A 22071-nucleotide genomic window follows, 5' to 3' on the forward strand; every position below is an offset into this window, starting at 1 on the left:
CGCAGAGTAATAGCTCTGTTTGCAACTCAAATAACTTTGGGTTTGCTTTGTTGTTTTTTTCTTTAATTGTCAGTAAGGAAAACTACTTTACTTGGAAGATACCAATCTAATCTTTACTACAACAAGAGTGAACTCCCACAAAATCCTGTCCAGAATACCAGTATATCACTGTTCTTAAATAGAAAACAGACTTCCTTTGACAGCTCTTGGAGAGCCGTCGGATTTCAGATGTCTTAGGGGTGGACAGGCCATCAAATACCCAGAGACGTCCTGAGGCTGCAGCCTGGTGGTACCCAGGTAGCAGAAGACTGTGGTTACAGGATGTACCTTTGCCACAGCAGAGCCTGATCTCTGAGGATTTTGGAAAAAAATAGCTGAACCCGAGACGATTGGGGTAATGTTTTTCTCTCTAACTCAGGCCCTTGTGTGGGATGCAAATGTTTGAATATTTCCTGCAAAGTGAGTCATATGCCTGGTGGGATTTATGGCTGTGGTAAAGAACAATTGTTTTTCTGAGAAGTTTTTCTGTTTTCTCTTTTTTTCCTCCTCTTGTTGCCTTTTTTTTTTTTTTTTAAGGTCTACTTTTGTTTTCAAGTACCTGCTTCCATCACTGGTGACCATGACTCGAACAGCAAGGAGGTTGTGCTCTGTCATTTCCTCCTCAGGGATGACCCTTACAGTGGCCCACTCGGGGTCAGGAGATGAGAACCAGCTTTCCACATTGAGGTGCTCCAGGATGTTCTTTGCCTTCTTTGGGGAGGTAGGCTCATCGAGCCATGGGCTGGCAGAAACCTAGAAAAGGCAAAAAGGTAACAGCAGGGTGTTAGGAGTCAGCTGGAGTCAGGGACCTCAACCTCAGCTTTGGGTGGCCTTTGGACACTGGCAGTGGTTGCTGGGAGTACTGGCAGCCCTGTGCACTGAGACCAGTCTGCCAGGCTCTGTGCTAGTCCTGACAGGGTTCTCCAGTTGATACACAAAGAGGCGGAATCTGCAGGGCAGCCTTGGCTTTTGCAGCTGCAGGCTCTTGGCTCTGTTTGGTGGCACTACCATCAGGCTGGATGTCTGGGTAGCAGTACGATAGACACATACCATCTGCATGAGCAGGAGTGTGCAGTCTTTTTTCAGACTGCTGGTGTGTATAAGGCTCTTCAGGAAGTTGTTTTTGAGTGCACTGCAGAAAAATTAACCACTGATTTGGGAAAAGACAAAATGTGGCAGCAGTTAAACAGCATGACTCCTGAACTTTGTGTTCAGGCAAAAGGAACAAAGAACAAAGACAGGTTTCCCTAGCTTATCCCCAGTAAAGCAGATGGAGCCAAAGGCAAGGGGTGATCTTTCCCTGTGAAATCCTTAATTTCTGAGCAACCTCACCCATCCACAGCCTCCTGCACAAGCAAATACAAACATACCAGCCCTGCAAATTTCCCTGTGGCCCAGGAGGCACAAATGACATTCTCGAGGAGGGTGGTTTTGCTCTGTTCATCTTGCATGCATGATGCTTTTGCCACAATTAATTTAACACTTATTTCTAATTTACATCTGCATAAATGGAAGCAAAACAAAAAAAACAAAACAAAACAGATCTGGGGTGTGGTTTGTCCTCTCATCTATGAAAGAAAAGTTTGCAGTAAACATCTATAAAACTCTTGCAGCTCCTTCATACACTAAAGGATCTCACTCAGCCTAGTCCTCCACCTTGCAAGGGCTTTTGACTCAAATATGCAGTACTTGCACAGCAAACAAGCCAGGAAAAGCATGCCGTGAGCAAGCCCTCACAGCAGATGCCCTGGGAGATGACTTGCACTGCAGCCCCACTGCTTGCCCACAGGCAGCTTGGAGTGGCACTTCCCATCTGTCATCATGTCGCTCTCCCCAGCTCGTGTTGCAGGTACATGTCCTACACATCACCCCCACTGTGGTTCTTGAACGCGAATGCGTTAGGTTAACCAGTCCCTCTGTAATAGCCCGCAGCTCCCCCAGATTTTATGTCATAAATGACAACAGACAGAGCTGGTGGAAAATCTCAGCCTATCACCAAGACCACGCCGTGTCTCAGCTACAGCCACATCCACTTAAGGAGCTGCATTTCTCTGCTGCTCCTTAAGGTATTGTGGTACTCTCCTTTTTCAATTGTGCAGTAGAAGCCAACTTTCTCAGGAATCTGCTAGATAAGCAGATCTGAAAGAGATCAATTAGCATTCATAGCTGAACTAATCATAGCCAACTAACTAATGCTGAACTACGTTCAGCATTCTGCCTTAAGAAGCAAAACCACTCCTTACTGATTTACTTAGTCAATATTTGCACTGTGACATGTAAAGCTGAATAAAGTACGTTGCACTCAATTCCACAAAAGTGGAAAGAAGCTGAGCTACCTCCATGCTTCTGCACATGGAAGACATTTGTATTAACCCAAATGCTGGGCTACCAACTCCACAGGCATTAAAGAGATGCTGTTCTGCAGAGCAGGACCGCCTCCTAGGTAACCAGCTTGTACTAAAGACAGAGGTGCCCAAGATGCCAAGAGCCAAGGATTTTGTAGGCTTTGATGACGCCACTCAGTATTACCAGCCTCTCCTAAAAGGCAGCGCTGGCAGCAGGCCTCAAGCCCTGCATTGATGAAACGCAGCCCAATGGAGCACTTTGGGCTCTTGTGCAGGGTAGGCTTCAATCCTGGAGAACAAAGGGAAATAGAACAGAGCAACAAGCCACTGGTAGGTTTGTATAAACACTACTCAGAGAGAGCAGTGGCCAACTCAAACAAAAGCCTGGACACCGCACAGACCTGAACCCACCTGTTAATTATTACCTGCACTACAACAGCAATGCAAACAAATCAAATAGGCCATCTGCAGGGAAACTACCATCGGCCTTTGTTGCCATTAGCTTTAAAGGAGCGCCACAGAGAAGGTAAAAATGATCTGAGACAAATGAGAAATTTAAAAATACAGCTGGGTTTTCTTTAAAGTGCTTTTCTTAAAGTGCCTTGCAGCTCACTGTGCACTAACTGCACCCTGGGCCATGCTGTGACAGTGGCAGCCACAGTAATGCTGAACAGGAGTACACAACTTTTTGGAAGCCTGACTGTGATCAGGCTCTGAGCTTCAGTGCCCTGACTGCCATCACTGAGAGTCAGGGCATCTCCAGCCACTACTGCCATCAACTCAGGACATGTACCCCACAGGCTGACAGACCAATCCTCATGGAGGTGCAGAAAGAGCCCTGTGGGAGCCTTGAGTTGTTGGGCACTTTTTGGCACCCCTTGTGCTCTGGGAAAACCCAAACTTTTGCAGAAGAATTGAGGTGGACATTTAGCTCTTAAGTTCAAGGTGGCAACACCCACGTAAGGCCCTGGGTATCTAAGTTTTCCAGTGCTTAGGTCCTCTCAGAGGTCCATGCATGGCTGTATGTGCCGCACTATCCCACTTCTTCACTAGAAGAGAGGAAAACTGGCCTTACTACTGCTCTCAGATGCAAAGTGGCACACAGGTGCACTAAGCCCCATGCCTAGGGCAGCCAGCAGGACCTCAGGGCCTACAGGCGCTCCCACTAGAGTCATGTTTCCTCCCCAGGACAAGAGATTTTCTACTGGCAGGGTAGCTAAGAGACTAACAGTCAGAGGAAATGGACCTTACAAGACAAACATACACAATGCAAAGCTAAACGGGCATCCAGTCTCAATGGAAAAGCACACAGAAGCACACATTCTCTGCTTTCCTGCCAATGTAAACTAGTGCTGTGCCACTGACACCCATAGGCAACTCCATATATTATCCAAAGAGAGACAAGTTGTCAGGAAATAGACTCAAAATAGCATTCATATCAGATCTTAGTTCACTTCCATCACACTTACTGAAGATTTCCTACCATCCTTCCTACTGTCTTATGTTTCATCATGCTAAAGCTCTCTAGCAGTGAGCATGCGTTCCCCGCAGTCATACTTCGGGCTGAAGCCCTTACTAATCCTTTGCCAAAACATTTAAATAATTTACCCGAGAAGGGGATTATGGACAAGCCATGCATGTGGAAGGTGCTAATCTTGTGGCAGTAGACAACAAATCAAATGTGTCACATGCTTGAGGCTGCAGGGACAGACAAGACACACTGCAAATACTGCTTACTGCGTTGCTGCCCAGTTAATAGTGCAACTGTCCTACTGGCACAAGTTAGAGAATTGTAGGCGGTCAGATTTCCTAAACTATTCAGTACAAACAAGCTAAGGAGCTAACATGTTAATTTCCAGACCCTCCCACGTTCTTTGGCATGATTCTGTGAAAGAGTGCAGGTTAGGGTGCAAGCACGGCAGTGCTTCCAGCTCTGCTCAGCAAGCAGCCGTGGGTGTTCTGCAGCCAGCATGGCTAGGTGCTTGGGCTGTTTGAGGAATTCACACAATGACAACTTGCTGCCTGAAGGTCTGATAGGATTGAGAGAATTTAAGCTTTCCATTCATTCCTTGAGTTGCTGTCAATCTCCTCACTTTGCTGCTGTCCAGACTGGCTGCAGGAGATGCTCCCCAGCAGTTGCTCTGTCCCAACACTGTGGTGCTAACAAGAGCTTCGGTATTGCTGAATACCAGAGGCTAGGGTCATCTTGGTGACTCGACATCCAGTGGCACAGAAGGATCTGACTCAAAGCAAACATTTGGAAGGGCTTTAGTAGCCATAGCAATGAGAGCAGCTCTGTGGTACTGTTGAAACAAGCCTCCTCGCGCTTCGTTTTTTAAGCAGTATAAAGACACTATATGCCACAAACCAAGAGCACAGCCAGGGTTGGTTGAAGCACTCAGGCTAGCGGCTGCAATTTGTCATCAGACCACAGCAAACATAGCATATGGGGCTGTTCTCATCTTCCTACCAACCAGAGGGAACAGACCTCTGGTGCTGTGGACAGCCATCTGCTGGCAAAGATTGCCTACTCAGGCAAAGGCTGGAGTTGATTTGTTTGCTTCCAGTGTCAGGCTGGACGCAGCAGGACAGAAATGATATTCATTTTCCCACTTCAGGAAAAACCAGATGCTATGATTTAGATTCAGGTCTTCAGTTACAAGATTTCCCACAGAAAACACAGAAAACTACTTCAGGGGAATTTTACAAAAAGATAAGAAGCCCAGATCCTACCCAGCTGAGGAAGTCATGTATTCTAACCTCTATTTTTTGTTGCCCATGTTCATAATAGCAATCCTCTTTTCCATCTCCTCCATGGCCACTAGCGCAAAGGGCAACTGGAGGCTTTGGAAAGTAGTTCTTAACACTAAGTTACAGCTACAAAAAACAGTGCACTGATCTAAAGTTCTTTCAAATTCGTAATGCATTTTACAGTGCAGAATAGCACTCAAGACACAGGTATGTTCACTTCAGCAGATAATATAACTGATGCACAGAGGTGGCCAATTTCAGTAGCACTGTGTCCTGGGAGCAACAGCATCTCCACACAGACTCTGCTGTTGGTCTCCGTAGCGCAAGAACCTCTCCTCAGCCCAAGCCTTAATGAGTGGAGTCCTCGACTGACTTGCGCTGAGAGTAAACACTGTGGTTTTAAAGTTTTTTTTTTTTTTTTAAATACAAATGGTGGAGATTAGCTCCAGTTATATAAATAATAGTAACACAGTCAGCAACTGCAACAGAACAATTCTGCATTCATACAACCCTCCCACTCCAACAGGATGAAAAGTTTGGATAAACAATTTCTCCTTTGTCTGCATTTCAAAACCTATCTCACCATCCCCTCACTGGGAGTGAAACAACTGCTTTCCTTACAGCGAAAGGATTTAGCTAAAGCTCGTGGAACGTGAGCAGCATCCCCACTGCTTGCCTGAGGTTCACTGCGGGATCAGTGCTCATCCCAAGGTTGGGGTGTCTAAGGCTTGCTCCAACACACAGGCTTGGCTGAGCAGCCCACACAGCCCCCCTGGACAGATTCAGATCACTTTTCAGTCAAAAATGCTTCTCTTTCCCATTATGTCTCATGCTGAGTTTTCTCAATTCCGTGTTCTTCCAGTCAGCCAAAGGTCTGGTTCATCCTTGCATCTGAAACAGCCACATTCATTTCAAATGAATCTGATGAGATGTGACCAGCAAGGGGCAAAGACATCATAGTACCTCTGTAACACTGGCAGAATCACAGAACTTGGATGGAACTTTATTTTAGCTTCAAAGCTACAGTCAAGAGGTACAAATCCTTATTTACTGCACCGGTAACCCAAATATGACAATTATTTACTTAGTGTAAATTAGTGATAATATTTGGACGGTGTGACCATCCCCTCAGAGCTGGTTCAACCAGCTCCTGGCTCCAGGGTGGACTTGCAGGAGTTTCCCTCTCAGACCTTGCTGAGTGGTCAGCCTATCTGGTTCTTCAGCAGGGCCCGTTCCCAGCTGGTTATCAGCTCTGAAAAACAGACCTCAGAGTGCCTACTGGTTAGCAAAGCAGCAGTCTCTGATCAGGAACACAAGGAAGCTTTCCAAGGTCACCACACTTGCTGACCAGCACAAAGCAGAGCTGTCCTGCTGTGCTTCAGGAGAGGCCTCACTGCCAGCACCCCACATGTGGCTCCGACAGCAGAAACTACACGAACTCACCATTACTGCAATGTCACTGCAATTCTACCTACAGCAAGCTTATAACACTCAGGTGCTTACAGAATGACATCCAGCAATGATGCCAGCACCAAGATCTTTTTCAGTCACTTTCTGTATGAGCATGCCCTACTGCCTGGACATGCTCCATAGGTCCAGAGCAACCTGCTGGCCACACTTTGCACCTCAGGAGCTCAGTGTCTAGCAGGAAGAGACAAGGTCACATGGAAACTGCAAGGTTGTTACTAACTCTATTACAGACACAAGCTACATAAATATAAATAACAGAGCTCACAGTTAGCTTTGTTAGTTGTCCTATCCCAGAGCGCCTCTCAGTCAATTCACACCCTGAAAATGCAGGGCAGATACCAGACACTTGGTCACACTCCAGCTACCAGCACTGGCTTCACCTAGGAGAAGGCAAACCCCTCCCGGTGTCACTGCCAGCCTTGGGGCCCAGGGAGGGCAATGAGCCCCACAGACCCCAGCCCAGAGTTACTGCTCCCTCAGGTGCCTCAGCACCACCTCACACTGCCTGCCCAACATAGCTAGGCCACTGCCAAAATTTCAAGCTCCAGTTTTTGAAAACTAAAATTTCAGAGCTGTTCAGTGCTCTTCTTTGACCAACAAATTGCAACAAGTAGTCCAACCTCAGGCAAGTTCCCTCTGCCATTGCAGAGCAGACAAAAAAAGTCACTATGCTCCTCTTCCCGGTCACAGAGGCTGTGCAGAAAGCAGTCATTCCACGAGGTGAAGGTGCTGAGTTATGTGCTCAGCGTGATCTCATTGCACCACACCATGCTAGCTCAGCGCTGCAGAGAGGTACTGACAACTATTTCTATTTTATGCCATGTTAACAGTACAGTTGCTGTCGGTTTTGCTTAGCTTACTGCGGCAAGCACTGCAGTAGCCTGTTGGAAGCCACTACACGTGGGGTAGAGGAGAGGCCACCTCCAGAGGGGCCATCATTCACTGCAACCACCATTTATTAATGCATCGATCATTCTATAGCATCTGAGTGTCTCACCAACAAAGCTGAGGCAGACAGGCAACCTCAGAAAAGGGACGTTACTCATGTTGGTGCATCCTATCTCGCAGGGAAACCTGCCTCTGCATGGGCTGCTTCTACCAAGCCACCTGCCAAATTAGCAGCAGGCAGAGCACATAACTGCAACCCAACCGGGAGATGACAGGGGCTCGGGTATAAGCCAAATTTGGGCAGAGCCAAGTGCCTGCTGAGGGCAACTGGGCTGGACAGGAATGGAGATTCTCATGAGTGCCACTCACAACAGCACAAAGCCCAAATAACAGCCCCCTCCCCAGAGGGCCAGCCGTCTCGGCCACCAGCTGGCTCCTGCCTTTTATCAGCTTTGTCGTTCTGCATGTGCTTCCCTCTGCCTGCCTTGAACAAAAGCATTTAAAGATGCCTCACTGAACCTGTCTGGAAAAGTCAGCTGCAGCAGCCTGAAAAGTCAAGGCAATGCTGCCATGCCATAAGCAACCAAAAGAGTTCATGTTTACTCACCCTCTTCCACTTCAGCTGGCTTTAAACTAGGAGAGGGAAATGCATTTTTTAAGGAAAATATAGTGATATTTCTCAGCTGAGTCAGTCTGAATGGAATGGTGCACAAGCAGAAAAGGGGAGTTAGCCACGTCAAGCTAACGAGAGTACAAAGACATTACTACAAACTTAGACAGCATCCCTCAAGACACAAGAAAGACAAAGTATAGAAACAGAGCCAGATTTTTTTTTTTTAAATAGTATAAATCTTTCCCCTAAAGACCACAAAACACCCAGCAGGTAAGTTAGTCAGGAAGAAAGCTCTTGCAGGGAGAACACTCCAGAGAATGCCCTGTAAGCGCCCTAACTCCTTGCAATTCTGAGCAGAAATTTCTTACAGCATAAGGGCCTTGTCTGGGGGAGGAAGAAAGAAATCTGGAATCAGCTGTCAAAATCTCCATGTGGAATATGATGTATTAGCACCATGACACATCATGTTTCTTGCAACTCGTTGAAGAATGTGGAACAGGACCGGTACTTACCCAGAGGTGTCACAGCAATTCAGTAATGGGTAAGGCCTTCAAAGCCTCAGATGAAAAGCACTAAAATACCAGTGCTAGTGGGCAGCAGGAGCATAGGCACCCAGCTCACTTCCCCACTGTGCCCAGCACCACCACCTGCACAAGGTTTGGGTGAGCTCAGCTGGGTCAACCTGCCAGCTGGCCCACACCCCTCCTGATGCCAGGGTAGCAGTAGTCAGGGAGAAACCTTCCTCCCACAGAAGCACCAAGCCAACACATCTATGAACCTTCACTTACGGAAGTAACCTATGCTCACCTCCAGTAGCCACCCTTGCCCAGTGTCCCCCCAACAAGTCCCCAGCGTAGCTTGCTGGCAATCCTGAGGCTTTTACCCTGCCATTAAACTGTGTCACCCTATAATTCATTCACAGGATGACAGTATTCTGCCTGGCCTTGTATGGAGCTGCTGACTAAGGCAGTGACACTAGTAATTTTAAGTGGAGTTACTCATAAATGTGGGCAGCTCCAATGGTGAAAGCAAATACCAGTTGGCATCAAAAATGGACATTAAGAAATTCAGTCATCAGACCACAAATTGATTTGTAGCACACCCAGCACACTTCACTGCCTCTCTAGCTTCTTACTGTATAACAGACCCCCCAAAAATCATATGTGTCCTACTTATAACACAGCACAGCTTACAGAAAGCTGCAGGGCAGAAGGAAGGAAGCTGCAGTGCTGTGGAAGCACAGGTGAAGTGAACCCAGCAGAGGACTGTGAAATGGGATCAGAGAATGGCTCCTCTAGTTTGCTTAGGTCATGTGGCAGTACGCTGGCTACCAGTCTACACAGGAGTAGGCTGCAGCCTACCCCAGCTCAAATCTATTATAACCTCAGCTGACCACTGCAGTCTGAGCTCCAAAACACGTAAGGCTGCCTGGAAGCATCACCTGCATTACACCTTGAAATTAGGGACATCCCATTAAGTTATTTCACAAATGCGCACTAGGAGGCTATAGGGCTTCCAACAGCATTCCCAAATAGAGTTCAGTAAATAAAGAACATCAAACATTTCAGCATACCTAAGAAACCACCAGGCAAATTTCTGTCCCTGATAAAGCACTTCAGTAAGAGATACGATGTTTCACAGGATAGGTTCTTCCCATCTGTCTAGCCCTTTATGCAAAAGCTCAAACTGTTTGTCTACCAAAGTCAATTCCACATTATGCTATCTAGCAAAAAGTAGAGAACAAAGCCAACCAGCTTTCCAATTTCTGAGGGGTGGCACACTGTTTCCATTGGAAGCATGGCCAGACCTCCAGCCCAGCTTCCAGCCAGTGCTGCCTGCAAAGGCTTTGTGCTGCCCCTTCTCCCCTGTGGCCTGGTAATGGACTTATCCACTGCCCTCTCCCCCTGCCTCCACACCAGCAGAGCAACTTCTATGTCCATGTGGGCCCAGGCATTTTTTCAAAGCATCCATTACTTATGCGATGAACAGACCCTTGTCAATTTAGTCACAAAACTGAACCAGGGAGCTTTAAGTAGCAAGAGAGAACACAACATAACTTTTGAATACATCCAGGACGGTGCATGTTAAGACTAATATTAATACAAAGTAAGCAAAAATTATTACAGAGTTAAAAGAGAAAGCAGGTAACTGAAAAACTAAATAAATGAATTTATATATTTATGGAAATTTGCTTCTCAAAACCGCACAATTTCAGAGCAAATGTTTATTTTATCAGAGCAATCTGTGTTAGTCTGGTATATTAATGCATGTAATAATTCGAAATTCAGAGTGCAGCCAAAACTATTTGTCCCTGGAGCGATCAGCAAACTATTATCTGCCAAAATAATATTTTTCTTTACGCACCGACTCCAAATGCTAAAAACCTTAAAACAAAGATATGAGTTACTTCCTGAAGTACAAGTGCAAATAAAAGAGCACAGTGACATGCAAATTTCTATGTAATTTCTCATTTCAGAAGAACTCAGAAATTCCAGCCATTTCAAATGAGTCTGGAGACCACCACCTGATGAGATGAGATCAAAACTTCTGTTCTTTTTATGCCAAAACATCCCATGAAGCAAAGGAAAAAGGCTCAGGGAAATATTTATATGACTGATACATATACTTGGATCAAGTATTAAATACAGAATGTCTTCTGATCTTCAGCAACATGATCTTCCATGCAAAAAAACCAAGTCATCTACAAACATGTAATACCTTTGAAAATATAAATCTTGATGCAGAATTCATTGCATGTCAAGAACTCATTGTTCCAATCATTGTGATTGGAATTTGAGGAATGAGTGAGCAAGAAGAGAATTAAAACCAATTATAGTAACTAATTGCCATAATGTTGTGGGAAAACAAAGACCACAGCCCTTGCTGGAAATTGGAATACACAGAGAAGAAACTTTCACTGGTACTTTATTATTGTGGCAGTCTAGAAAAAATAGAGAGTAACAGAAATTACTCTTCTTGATGGAGTTAATGAAGGATTCTCGTTTGAATCTAAGCAATTCTACGATTTGTGTGTACATCACACTCAAACCCAGTACACTTAAAAATGGCATGATCTTTTTCATTATAAAGCATTAGCATAAACTTAATATAAGAGGGTTATCTTTGCATGATTCTGCCATGTTTGCTTTTCATTAACAGATACTTAGATACTAGAGGCAACAGACAAGTTGAGAACTGATTTGAACGAGTATAAAGAGGAGGAACGAGAGGAAGAGTGTGCAATTCCTGAACATAAGTTACAGCAAACAATCTCTGCAGTTCTAGACTATCATGTCATCTGTAGCAAGTAGCTCTCCTCTTAGCAAGCACTGACAGCATAAAGAGGCAGTATGACCTGCTGCAAATCTGTGATTTTTTGAACATCTCTGGATCAGTGGCAGTTTGAGATTAAAGCAGTAACTGTTCCACCAAGCACCACTGTCTCTTTCAACTGCATGCAGGGACACAGTGTGGCTAATTTGGGGTATACATGGAGTTTCTGGCACATGCCTGCCAGAGGCTGGAGCTTTGGCAAAGAGCTCAGTGAAAGGGTGGCAGGAAGAATCAGCCCTCCCTTCACAGGGAGGGGAGGCCAGAGGAGGAGGTTTGGCTTTTGGAGCCTTTGACACCATCACAGAAAAACAAAGTTACAACAAATTAAATGCTAACAATATTCCAATTCCAAGTTATTGTTTTGATATTTTAGCAGGAGTAAGTGAAACAGTTTGTGAGAATAGTATGAACATGTGGTGCCTCCCAAAGCTTCAATACAGAACAAATCATCACCTTCTGCAGACTAAAAAACAAATTCTGATGTTTCTCTGCCACTGCCTCTCCCTAAAATTATCAAGTAAAGATGGCAAAAAAAAAAAAAAAAAGCCTGCTTTAAGACTGTAATTTGTACGAAGAGTAGATCTAAAATTGCTTTTCCCATCCCAATTAAGGAAGTTCGATAACATCTGCACTACGGTTTCATTATACAAACCATCTCTTGCTGGGATAACAAACTTTCTACTGTCCTTGGTGGCTTCTCCTTTGGGAGATGAAATAGCTCATTGGGATTAACATTTGTTGCTCTTCTGCAATGTTGTCTCTAGCAACACTTCAAAAAAAATAAAAAATCATTCCTGTTATTCAAACAACTCTAGGAGGCTCAGTTTGAAATGATTTCATGACTAAAATAATAATCTTTCCATTAAGTAATTGCAACTATTCTATGATTTGTTTTTCTCCTGAAATTCAAAGGAAGAGATACTAGCTTAAGAACTGCAGAGTGAGCAAAAGAAAGAAAACGAAAGGGAGAAACACCAAAAACCATTTTGGAGAATGCGCTGTTTAAGAACTACAACACCAGTTTTAAAAACAATAGAAGAAAATTAGAAATAAAAAACATGACAAAGCAATGGAAAGCAAACTTAATAAATTAAATATATTAAAAAAGGCCATTGTTATCAGATAGTAAGTCAGTGTTAGATGCAGCTTCTAGGGATTGAGAAGGTATAGGGAGCTGGCAAACAGCAGTCCAGAGTCAGCAGCTAAAATGAAGCTTTATTCAGTTATTATCTGCTTTTTCTGCACACTATCTAAGATCCCAAATGCAGATAACGTATCATGATATTTGTTAATACATAAAAATAAAAGCATATAGAAAGGTAACAGAAGCCAAAGAGAAGACAATGACTGCCATTTGTGTATGCAAGCAATCCCCACGCTCACCAACTCCAACTTATCAGTTTCAGGAAGGATAAACCCCAACATCAGGCACCTACTTGTCTCAAGTGGATGGGATAATTAGCGTAAAATGTCAGGGTCAAGGACCTTCCAAAAGGAACACACACACTTGATTATCACACCACAGCAAAACTCCCTGGCGACTGGGTTAGGCTGCTACAAAAATAACAGCATCCACCACAAGAACTTGTAAAAACAAGCATAAAGTCACCATTAAGTTACTGTTCAAGAAATCTTTTTAAAAGAAAGAGATGAAACAAGGAGACTTATAAAGAAGTACATTTATTTTTCTTTACAGCAAATACCATAAATAGAGCTGAAACAATTTTCACTGTGTGCAAAATACAGAATTTCCATGTGAAAATTTAAATACAGCATTAAAAACTATTTAATAAAAATATTCCATTAAGATTATAAAGTAAAGTGAAGACAGAAGACTTAGGAAGAGAAGTACAGAATCCTCACTGGCCAGGAAGAGCTAGGAAGACTCTGTAAGAGGGTAAAAAAGAAAAAAGCACAGCAATGGAACATGGTTTGAAATGGCAGACCTTTATGTAATTACTTTCATCTCAAAGCATGCTGAAACTTAGCAATAGAACACCATAGGCCTGCAATTCATAGCAAGGTGTCTCCTAGCCATTATCCAGATAGAATACAGAGAGGTTTTGTATGGGCCCAGCAAGGGAACTTTGAAAGCCAACACAATTTAGCATCCCCACACAAATCAATACTATTGTTTAGTCATGCAAACATACAGGTCAGCAAGATAAGGACCCTTCAGTAGTTCTTCATTCATGATTGAGTGTGTGAAATGGGACAAGTAGCACAGCATGTTTGCCCCCAACTCTGCAAGCTGCTGCTTAGATCTATTTTCAGTCCCCATTCCCTTTGAAGGGCATCCTCAGCAAGTAAGACTGTGTCATGACCATATCAACCTAAGCCCAGGGCACTTGTTGGTCAGGCTGAGCCCTTGTTTCTTCTTTGGATTCATTTCCCCTTTTAGATTATCATGTGATTACACAGACGGGAACTTAAAGGAAAAAATACATACAAAGTAATTGCTCTAATTTGTCATGAGAGTATTGGCAACTTCTCATGCAGCAAGACAAATCCATTAATCAGAGGGCAAATGGGGTCTTGTTAGAGCTAATGTTAGTTAACAAAACAACGCAAGCCAAAACACTCTGGTTATAAAAATTTGGCATTTAGACATTAAGGACTGAAAAACAGCACACATCTATTTCTGTTAGGCCTGCCCAGTATGTTACTTGGGATGGAAGATCGGAACTTGTGTTGCTCTGGCTATTTTTTCCAATAGAATCCTTTTGTAAAAAAATTTTCCTCTATGAAAGCAAAGAAGCGCTTAGAAAGAGTGCTCAAATGTTGGTTGCTCACTGAATATTTGGTCTCAGTGAAAATCTGCTCACTGAATATGTGAGTGCAATAGAAATAGGTGCTCATGCTATCCAGGAGAAACACCTGGCTTTTATTGTCACCTGATTTTAAAATTACCTTGAAAGAAATAAGAAATAGTTCTTTCAAGAATCAATTTATTACGTCTAACTTACCTGGAAGACACAAGGAAAGTAAGTGTACATGCACAAACACAGAAGGAAATACATTCTCTACAGAGAGAGCAGACATATCCTTTTACAGAACTATGAACTCAGCAACAGGTTAAATGATCATGCCAAAGCTCACATCCATTAATATACCAGACACAGTTTGCTCCAAAATTGTATTAAAAAATAAAATAAAATACAAAATCAATGCAGTGAAATGCTGTCAAACAACAGTGTTAGTCACGCAGTTTTGGAACTGGCAAGCAGAAAAATCACCTGACAGCATAAAGGCTTCAGCCAGTGAGTGGGTGCAACACCGGAATGATGAACTGGACTAAAAGTAATGAGGGAGATTGACAAAGAGAGCACAGAAGAAAAAAAACAGAAACACAGAACTTAGCTTGGTTATATAGAAGAGCATCAGTAACTTCACAAAGAAGAATTGGCCAAAACAAAACTGCCTTTCTTTCATTAAATCATGAACAAGGACAAATAAGTATTAATCTTATCATCAGAGTATTAAAAGTTTCAAAAAAACCAAACAATTAGCAATTTGATTATTGGATTGATACCAATAAACAACCTTCCCAACAACCTCCAGAATTCCAGAGGAATATGTTGGTATAATTAGAATCCTCCAGGAATATGTTTTTTATTTTGTATGTTGTTGTTTTTTTTTTTTTTTCCCCTCCCTGAAGTCTTTTGTGAGAATTTAGGGATTTTTCTCCCTATTATATAAACCTTTTTAACATCATTACCATCTTTTTTGTAAAAAGAAAATGCTTTCTTCTAGTAAGATTCACTTCAATTAAACTCATAAGTTAACACAGATGTCCAAGTTTCTTATTCTGTCACCATTTTCTGTAAGTTTACCATTACACTCTGCTGAAAAGCAGAACATTTTCTTGTAGTGAACAGTGAAAGAAAACATCAGGAAAAATTTATTCTGCAAGACCATGCTGTTGACAAACTGAAATTAAAATTGAGAATGAGTCTAACTTTAAAACTTTATCATTTAGCAGTTTGCTGTGTCGCAGGAGTAACACGGTAAATTATACAGCAGATTTTTTTCCATTTAGAGTGAAACAACAACTGGCATTAGTAAATAATTTAAAAAGGGTAAACTGTTCCAAAGTAGATTTAAATGCTATGAAAGAGATAGTCACAGCTTACCTACCATGTTGTTATAATGGCCAATGTGTCCAGTCAATGTTCTAGCAAAGTTTTGCTAAATGCACATTCGAGAATTAATGGCAATTTATTTCAACCCAATGCTACCAAATAACAATTTTTTCCAAGCATTTTTTTTTTCAAGTTCTATTCATACTCTTTACAATTTCTCCCCAGAATATATAAGCATTGTAAAATAGGAAAAGCTTTATCCTTGTAGTTGAGAAATTATACCAAAATATCTAGAGGAAAAACCCAGTTTGTCATTTATTTTAAACAGAACACATATTTCCTTTTAACATCTAAGAGACAAGATAACTTTAAATTGTCTTTGCCCACATTCACTTAAAATTAAAAAAAAAAAAATAATCATTCAGTCCATAAGAAGCACAGTTATTTGGGACCACTAAAAAGTCATCCTCAAACTTGGTACAAATTGAACATAAAATTATTTCCTATTACTTACGTCATGTTACGTTGGCTAGAAAAAATGTTACAGGTACTTTTCATTTTAGGCTATGCATATTGCCATATTAATTGCTTATCTATTTCTTGAGTAACATCTTAAATATTTAAGTACTTTAGAGGCAGGGAGCATGCTTACCTCAATGGCTACCTAGGCTGAGAAAGCAATCAGAATTTGGGATGTTCTCACTGTCTCCTTGTTGTTTAATAGCCCTAGTTAACTTGCTCCTGACAACTTTTGGTAAAGGTAGACCTTGATGAGAAACACCAGGAAAATTTATTTTACAGCTGCTCCAGATAACAGGATTTCATCTATTTGCTATCAGCTTTACATGTTGAAAAGAATGAAGTACCTGGTTATAAATTTATTCTAAGGATATTGCTTTGTAGTTTTTTGTTGTTTGTTCTAAACTTGTATTCTTAAAAAAATTCCAAACGTAATAGAACCAGTGCCTCTCTGGAGGCAAAACAGTTGTGAGTTCAGTAACATATGAATGCTCCACAACTCAACATTCACTGAAACAACTGCCTAATGAAGAAGCCTTGAATTGAGGAATAACTCACATCTACTAGTTCCTTTGATGTGTGTTTTCAATCAGGTCTTCACTCAGGTCAGATTTGCTCTTCAGACTTATTTCAAAATGTTAAATAAATTAATATTACAGATTATACCCACTATCAGCAGAGGGTATGAAATGTAAAAGGCATGACTAGGAGCAATATGAATTTAACACAATTTTTTTTTGAAATGCCATGCAAGTTATAAACCTCATAACCCAGAGAGAAGATGAAAGCAAGAAAAAAAAAAAAGGGATTTATAACAAATGACCCAGTTATTTGTTATAAATATTCCCCAAACATCTGAAGGAACAAAAACTCTTTCTTTGTCCAACAACAACAACAATGCAGAGGGGAAGAAGGCTTTTAAAACGTACCTGTCCCCAATGGTCTGATCCCAAACAGGACAAAACAGAAAAAAATTACAAAATATCCTTCATCCGTCTCCATGTTTTGGAAATGTGTCTGGACATCACCCTTCATATTTTAACATACAGTACATTTGCACTGAAAATTTTGATTGCACCTAGTTTATATCAGAAGGAATATATTGTTCATTTAACTCTCACATTAAATTGCAAGTAAAAAAAACAAATCAAAAAACAACAAAAAGAAAATAGCGAGACTGCTCATTTTGAAAATCTGAAAGGCACAATTGAGCAAGACACACAGAAAAATTTAAACCCTATAAAATTTTTTTGCCCATTCAAGCACATTTTCAAGGGATAGCTCTGCTTCCCGGTACATATGAGTAAGTACCTCTAGAAGAGCACAGAGAAATGGCACACCAAGGCTCAAGAGTTCATACAAGTAGGTATAGTTATATGCATTGTCCCTGAAATGAACATTGGTAGCGTGCAGAAAACCATGCATCCAGTTAGAGAGGCGTCTGGGAATGTCAAGCAGATCCCTTGTCACCCGAAGGGGCCAGCTTAGAGTGTGCCTAAAGAAGGAAGTCAGGATACCTGGGGACCTGTCCTCTGGACTGCTAGCAGTAGTTAAAGTGCTGTCTGTGGTGGTCTCTGTAGCTCTGAGTTCTTCTTTCTTCCAGGTTTCCATTGCCTCCTTATAAAAAGCATTAAAATTTGTTAAATATACTTCTACAGCAAGTATAAAGTCCAGTTTTTGTTAGTTTTTAAGTTTTTAGATATATATTCACTTCCAACTGTTCTTAAGTTCAACTTTATAGATGAAGAGCTCATTTCCACTGAAAACCAGATTACACATACACATACTCTGCTCTAAATAAAGCTGCTTCAATATTTTCTGCATTAATGATATAACCAATACATACCTTGCACTGGACCTGTAATGTTGCTCTTCTCTTTCGGTGTTTATTACTGATTTTGCAGTGTGTAAAATGAGGTTTACAGTAAAATTTACCTAGAAGAGAAAAAGTAAATTATATGATTTTTTATCTTTACATCTACTGATGAGAACTCCACTATTTTGTGTATAAAAAAAAAATAAATCAAGGTGATTAATGGTTTGGCAGCAAAAGAAATGGGAAATCATCTGCTGGTTCTGCACTGCCCACAGCTTTACAGAATGACAAAATAATTTTAGTTAGAATAGTCCAACTCTCCTACAATAGAAAGATAGAAAGGGGCATCTACATCTTGATCAGGTTGCTCAAAGCCCATTCCAGCCTGACCTTGGATGTTTCCCAGTATGGGACATCCATTACCTCTTTGGACAACCTGTTCCAGTGCCTTATCATCCTTATCATAAAAAACTTCCTCCTTACATTCACTCTAAATCTCTTTCCACTTAATTTAAAGTTTAAAATTTAAGTTTATTTCCCCTTGTCCTGTCACAACAGACCCTGACAAAGAGTCAGCCCCCTTCTTTCTTACAGCCCTCCTTTAGATACCGAAAGATACCCAGTTCTTCTACAAGGACAGGCTGAGAGAGGTATTCCATCCCTTGGATCATTTTTGTGGCCCTCCTCTGGATGTGCTCTAACAGGTCCATGCCTCTCCTGTAATGAGGACTCCACATCTGGATGCAGTACTCCAAGTGAGGCCTCACCAGTGCAAAGCAGAGGAGCAGGATCACCTCCCTCACCCTGCTGGTCATGCTTCTTTTGATGCAGCTGGCTTTTGGGCTGCAGGGGTACATTGCTGGCTCATATCCAGCTTGTGATTCACCAGCAACTCCAAAGTCCTTTATGCTGGAGCTGTGTTCTATCCTTACATCCTCCAGCTTGTACTGATAGTAAGGAGTTGCCTTGACCCAGGTGCTTTGATTGGGTTTCTTTTACAGCATACAGATTTGCATACTCATTAAATAAGGTAAGGCCTTATATTAATCTAACACACAGGTTTAAGATTAATAAATAGCAGAAAAAACAAGATTCTACAAATACCAAGTCACAAACAAACGCAATATATCAAGCAGCAAAAAGTCAAATAATCAGCTAAAAATCTTTGGAGAGGACTCTCTAGACTGCAGAAGATCTATCTTTGGCCTTGAGATTTTAATTCTTTTGTAAGAGGAGATCAGGTGAGTACTCAGATATACTCAAATCATTTGGAAATAGCAAGAGAATTTTTATATAGTTTACTAACTTCCATCTGAACAGAAAAAAAACAAGCAAAAAAACCATATAATCCCCTTGCCCCAAGCATCAAGCTGTAGGTGACATCAAGAGCCCAAGATCTGAACATCCCATTCTACAACTGACTGTAATAAAGGGCACGCTGCTTGGCCAGTACTACTGCTTTCACATTATGAGCTACTACATCTTGAAAGAAAGCATACCCCCCACACATAAATTTACCTCTGCTCTGACTTGTGCTTGTAGATCACTTTATTTAGAGGCTAGTTATCAGTGTCAGGTAAGGATAATTCTGTATTGTTGGCAGAGAAAAAAAAGCACCTTTCCATTCCCACCTCATTTCTGACCTGTGATTGGACAAATTGTAGTTTTGTCACTTGATTTATTTTCCAGTGATCATTTCTTCATTTAAAGTTCAGATATATCTCAATTAGCTTCTTTTGAAAGAAGTTGAGGACTCAAAGATCAACGTGGACACAAAGAACATCCTCGGCAGACCTCCTCCTGTCTGAGCTACTCTATAAGGTCTTTTTCTCTGGTTCCATTAAAAGCATCAATATTCAGACATATAAATATTCTTAAATAGCTTCTGTGTTACCTTCTTCAACATCAAAGGCATAAATTCCTAAACGGAGAGTTGTAGAACATATTTCACACTTGAAGCACTCCCTGTGAAAGAAGTGGCCTTCTGCACTCAGCCGCTCCATAACATATACCCGTTTTTTGCAGAAATAACAAATGTCACTCCCCCCGATAGACTGAGGAAATTCTTTTCGCAGAGATCCCTGTTAAAAGATGAAAATAGAATCACATCTGAAGCCTTTACAGGACACCTAGATATAAATTCTTATTGAAGTAAGCAGTTGCTTTAACTGCTTGAAGTTTTACACAGCCCTTTCTCCACACACAATTAAAAAAATGCATCAGTCAGCTTTTTTATTACTGATAGACTGCAAGTCTGTAGGTTTAAACAGCAACTCATAAATCAGACATCATGAGACTCAAAAGGATGAGCTGTGGCTGGACTTGCACCCAGCTTCCCCCTTCAGCTCATGGGCACTTCATGTTTGCTCGAGTACAAGGGCAGCAACAGGCCCATGCACCCAGTGCTGTGCTGACTCAGGCACTTGCAATCATAGCTGCAGATAGCAGTGCTTCTCAGATGAGGGGAAGGCAGACCTTGACAGCCCTGAACAACAGGCACACATTTGGAGCTACGCAAACCCTGAAGACTAAGGTCATTTCAGTAGTACTGAGGTCATACTCAGCTCGTAAAAGCTCCTATCCCTAAGGAAAATTAGATTTGTGCTTTAAGTTGAAGGAAGGAAAGCCAACAGTTGCATGTGGTGGTTCAAACACCAGTATCAACATCACTCACAAATACTCTTCCCCTCTCAGCCGCATTTCTGCCTGCATAAACAGCCCAAGCTAGGGCTTGGTTTGTTTAAAAATCAGTTTCATTCGTACCATGAACATTCAGCATTCTTCAAATTCATTGGATTTTAAAATAAGACTCATATTAACAGCACATATTTTTGAACTTTTTGTTGAATTTGGCAAGTTAACTACATTTTTTTTCTAATTGTCACAAACTCTACGTTCTGTATCTACATATAAAGGCACAGAAAAATGAATTATAAATAGAACAACAGATGTCCCTTCACTTATTAGAGGCAGGCATCTAAGAAGCAAAGAAGTTTCTTTGCTTCACTGCGTTGTTTTTAGTTATAGGTCAGCACACATGAGCATCCAACCCTGCTCTTCTACAGCTCCTATCATCTCCCCATCCTCTTCTCACGATGTGAAGGTACCATGCTTGAGACAGAGGAGCTGCAGGCCTGGCAGAGCCCGTTCAGGTTCAGACACCAGCATGCAGTCCACACAACTTCTTTAACTTGCCAGCAAAAGAAGGCCTCAGAATATTTTTTCAATGTTAAGTTTAAGTCACAGTTGTTACAGGCATGAGTCACACTCTTGTGCTTAACAGCTGAGAATCCTATATAAAATCTGCTGTTAGTAATCTGTTGTGCTGTGCTGGATCATTTTGGACTATGAACCACATGAAACCTTCCAGATGAATAACCATGCAAATAGAAAAGCATAGAAATACATTTTTAAGAATATAATGTTAACGGAACAGGTCAGATAGTCACAGTGAAGCAGAAGCAAATAGAGTTTAGCCCTGGCTAATAAGTCAGCATCAACACCACAATACCCCAAACTTAGCTTCCCAATACCTGACATCTCTGAGCACTGGAGACAGGATATGGAGAACAGGGAGTGGGGAAAGAACCTGTAGCTCTGTCCAAAGACTGGTTCTGAATTCAAATAGGATTGTGTCAGAGTTTAAAAATAGCTTTCTTCAAAATGAAGCATAGTGATTCAACATTTGCATGTTAAAAATAATTGCATAAACATATACTGTACCAAACTTTTCTTTAGACGCCACCTTGATTAATAACCATTTTCTATTACTAATGGTACCAATAATTACATTTAATAAAAGCCTCCTGAAGTTTTATTTCATGCAGACAAGTAATAAAAGTATAAGTAGAAGACACTGTGAGCAATGCTTCCAGCATACCCACATTATCAGTGTATACTGCCAACGTGCACTCAATTCCTCAGTAAGCATTAGGTTAATATCTTTCATAATGCTAAAGGTGCTCCACAATTAAGGTATTAAATCAGGTGGACACCCTGGAAAACACTGCTTTTAAGTAAAGTTGTTGTTTCTTTGTGAGTTTAGTCTTACCAGCTCAAGGGGGGGAATTTGTGACTTGGGTCTGTGATCATTCACATACAGATTGACAAGAACTTCAGCCATAGCTCCAATTGCACGTGAGACCTTTCCTACAGTCATCTAACCAGAAAAGGGTAAAAGATGAAGAATTGAAGGAAGAGCTTTAGTTACTTGAG

General features: G+C 41.6%; 1 protein-coding gene across 1 annotated transcript in view; it reads right to left on the bottom strand.

Annotated features, from left to right (window-relative positions):
• MICAL2 (microtubule associated monooxygenase, calponin and LIM domain containing 2) overlaps window positions 1–22071 on the bottom strand; it is a 122383-nt gene that overhangs the window by 32221 nt on the left and 68091 nt on the right. Inside the window, exons 21-27 of the mRNA XM_085224101.1 lie at window positions 21908–22015; window positions 21390–21470; window positions 19751–19937; window positions 17887–17975; window positions 17558–17657; window positions 6607–6616; window positions 599–781 (exon numbers count right to left, since the gene is read on the bottom strand). Coding sequence (XP_085080227.1) covers window positions 599–781; window positions 6607–6616; window positions 17558–17657; window positions 17887–17975; window positions 19751–19937; window positions 21390–21470; window positions 21908–22015 — 758 coding nt within the window. The remainder of the gene's footprint in view (window positions 1–598; window positions 782–6606; window positions 6617–17557; window positions 17658–17886; window positions 17976–19750; window positions 19938–21389; window positions 21471–21907; window positions 22016–22071) is intronic.

Source organism: Meleagris gallopavo, chromosome 5, assembly GCF_905368555.1.
Source record: "Meleagris gallopavo chromosome 5, MGAL_WU_HG_1.1, whole genome shotgun sequence".
Classification (NCBI taxonomy): Eukaryota; Metazoa; Chordata; class Aves; order Galliformes; family Phasianidae; genus Meleagris; species Meleagris gallopavo.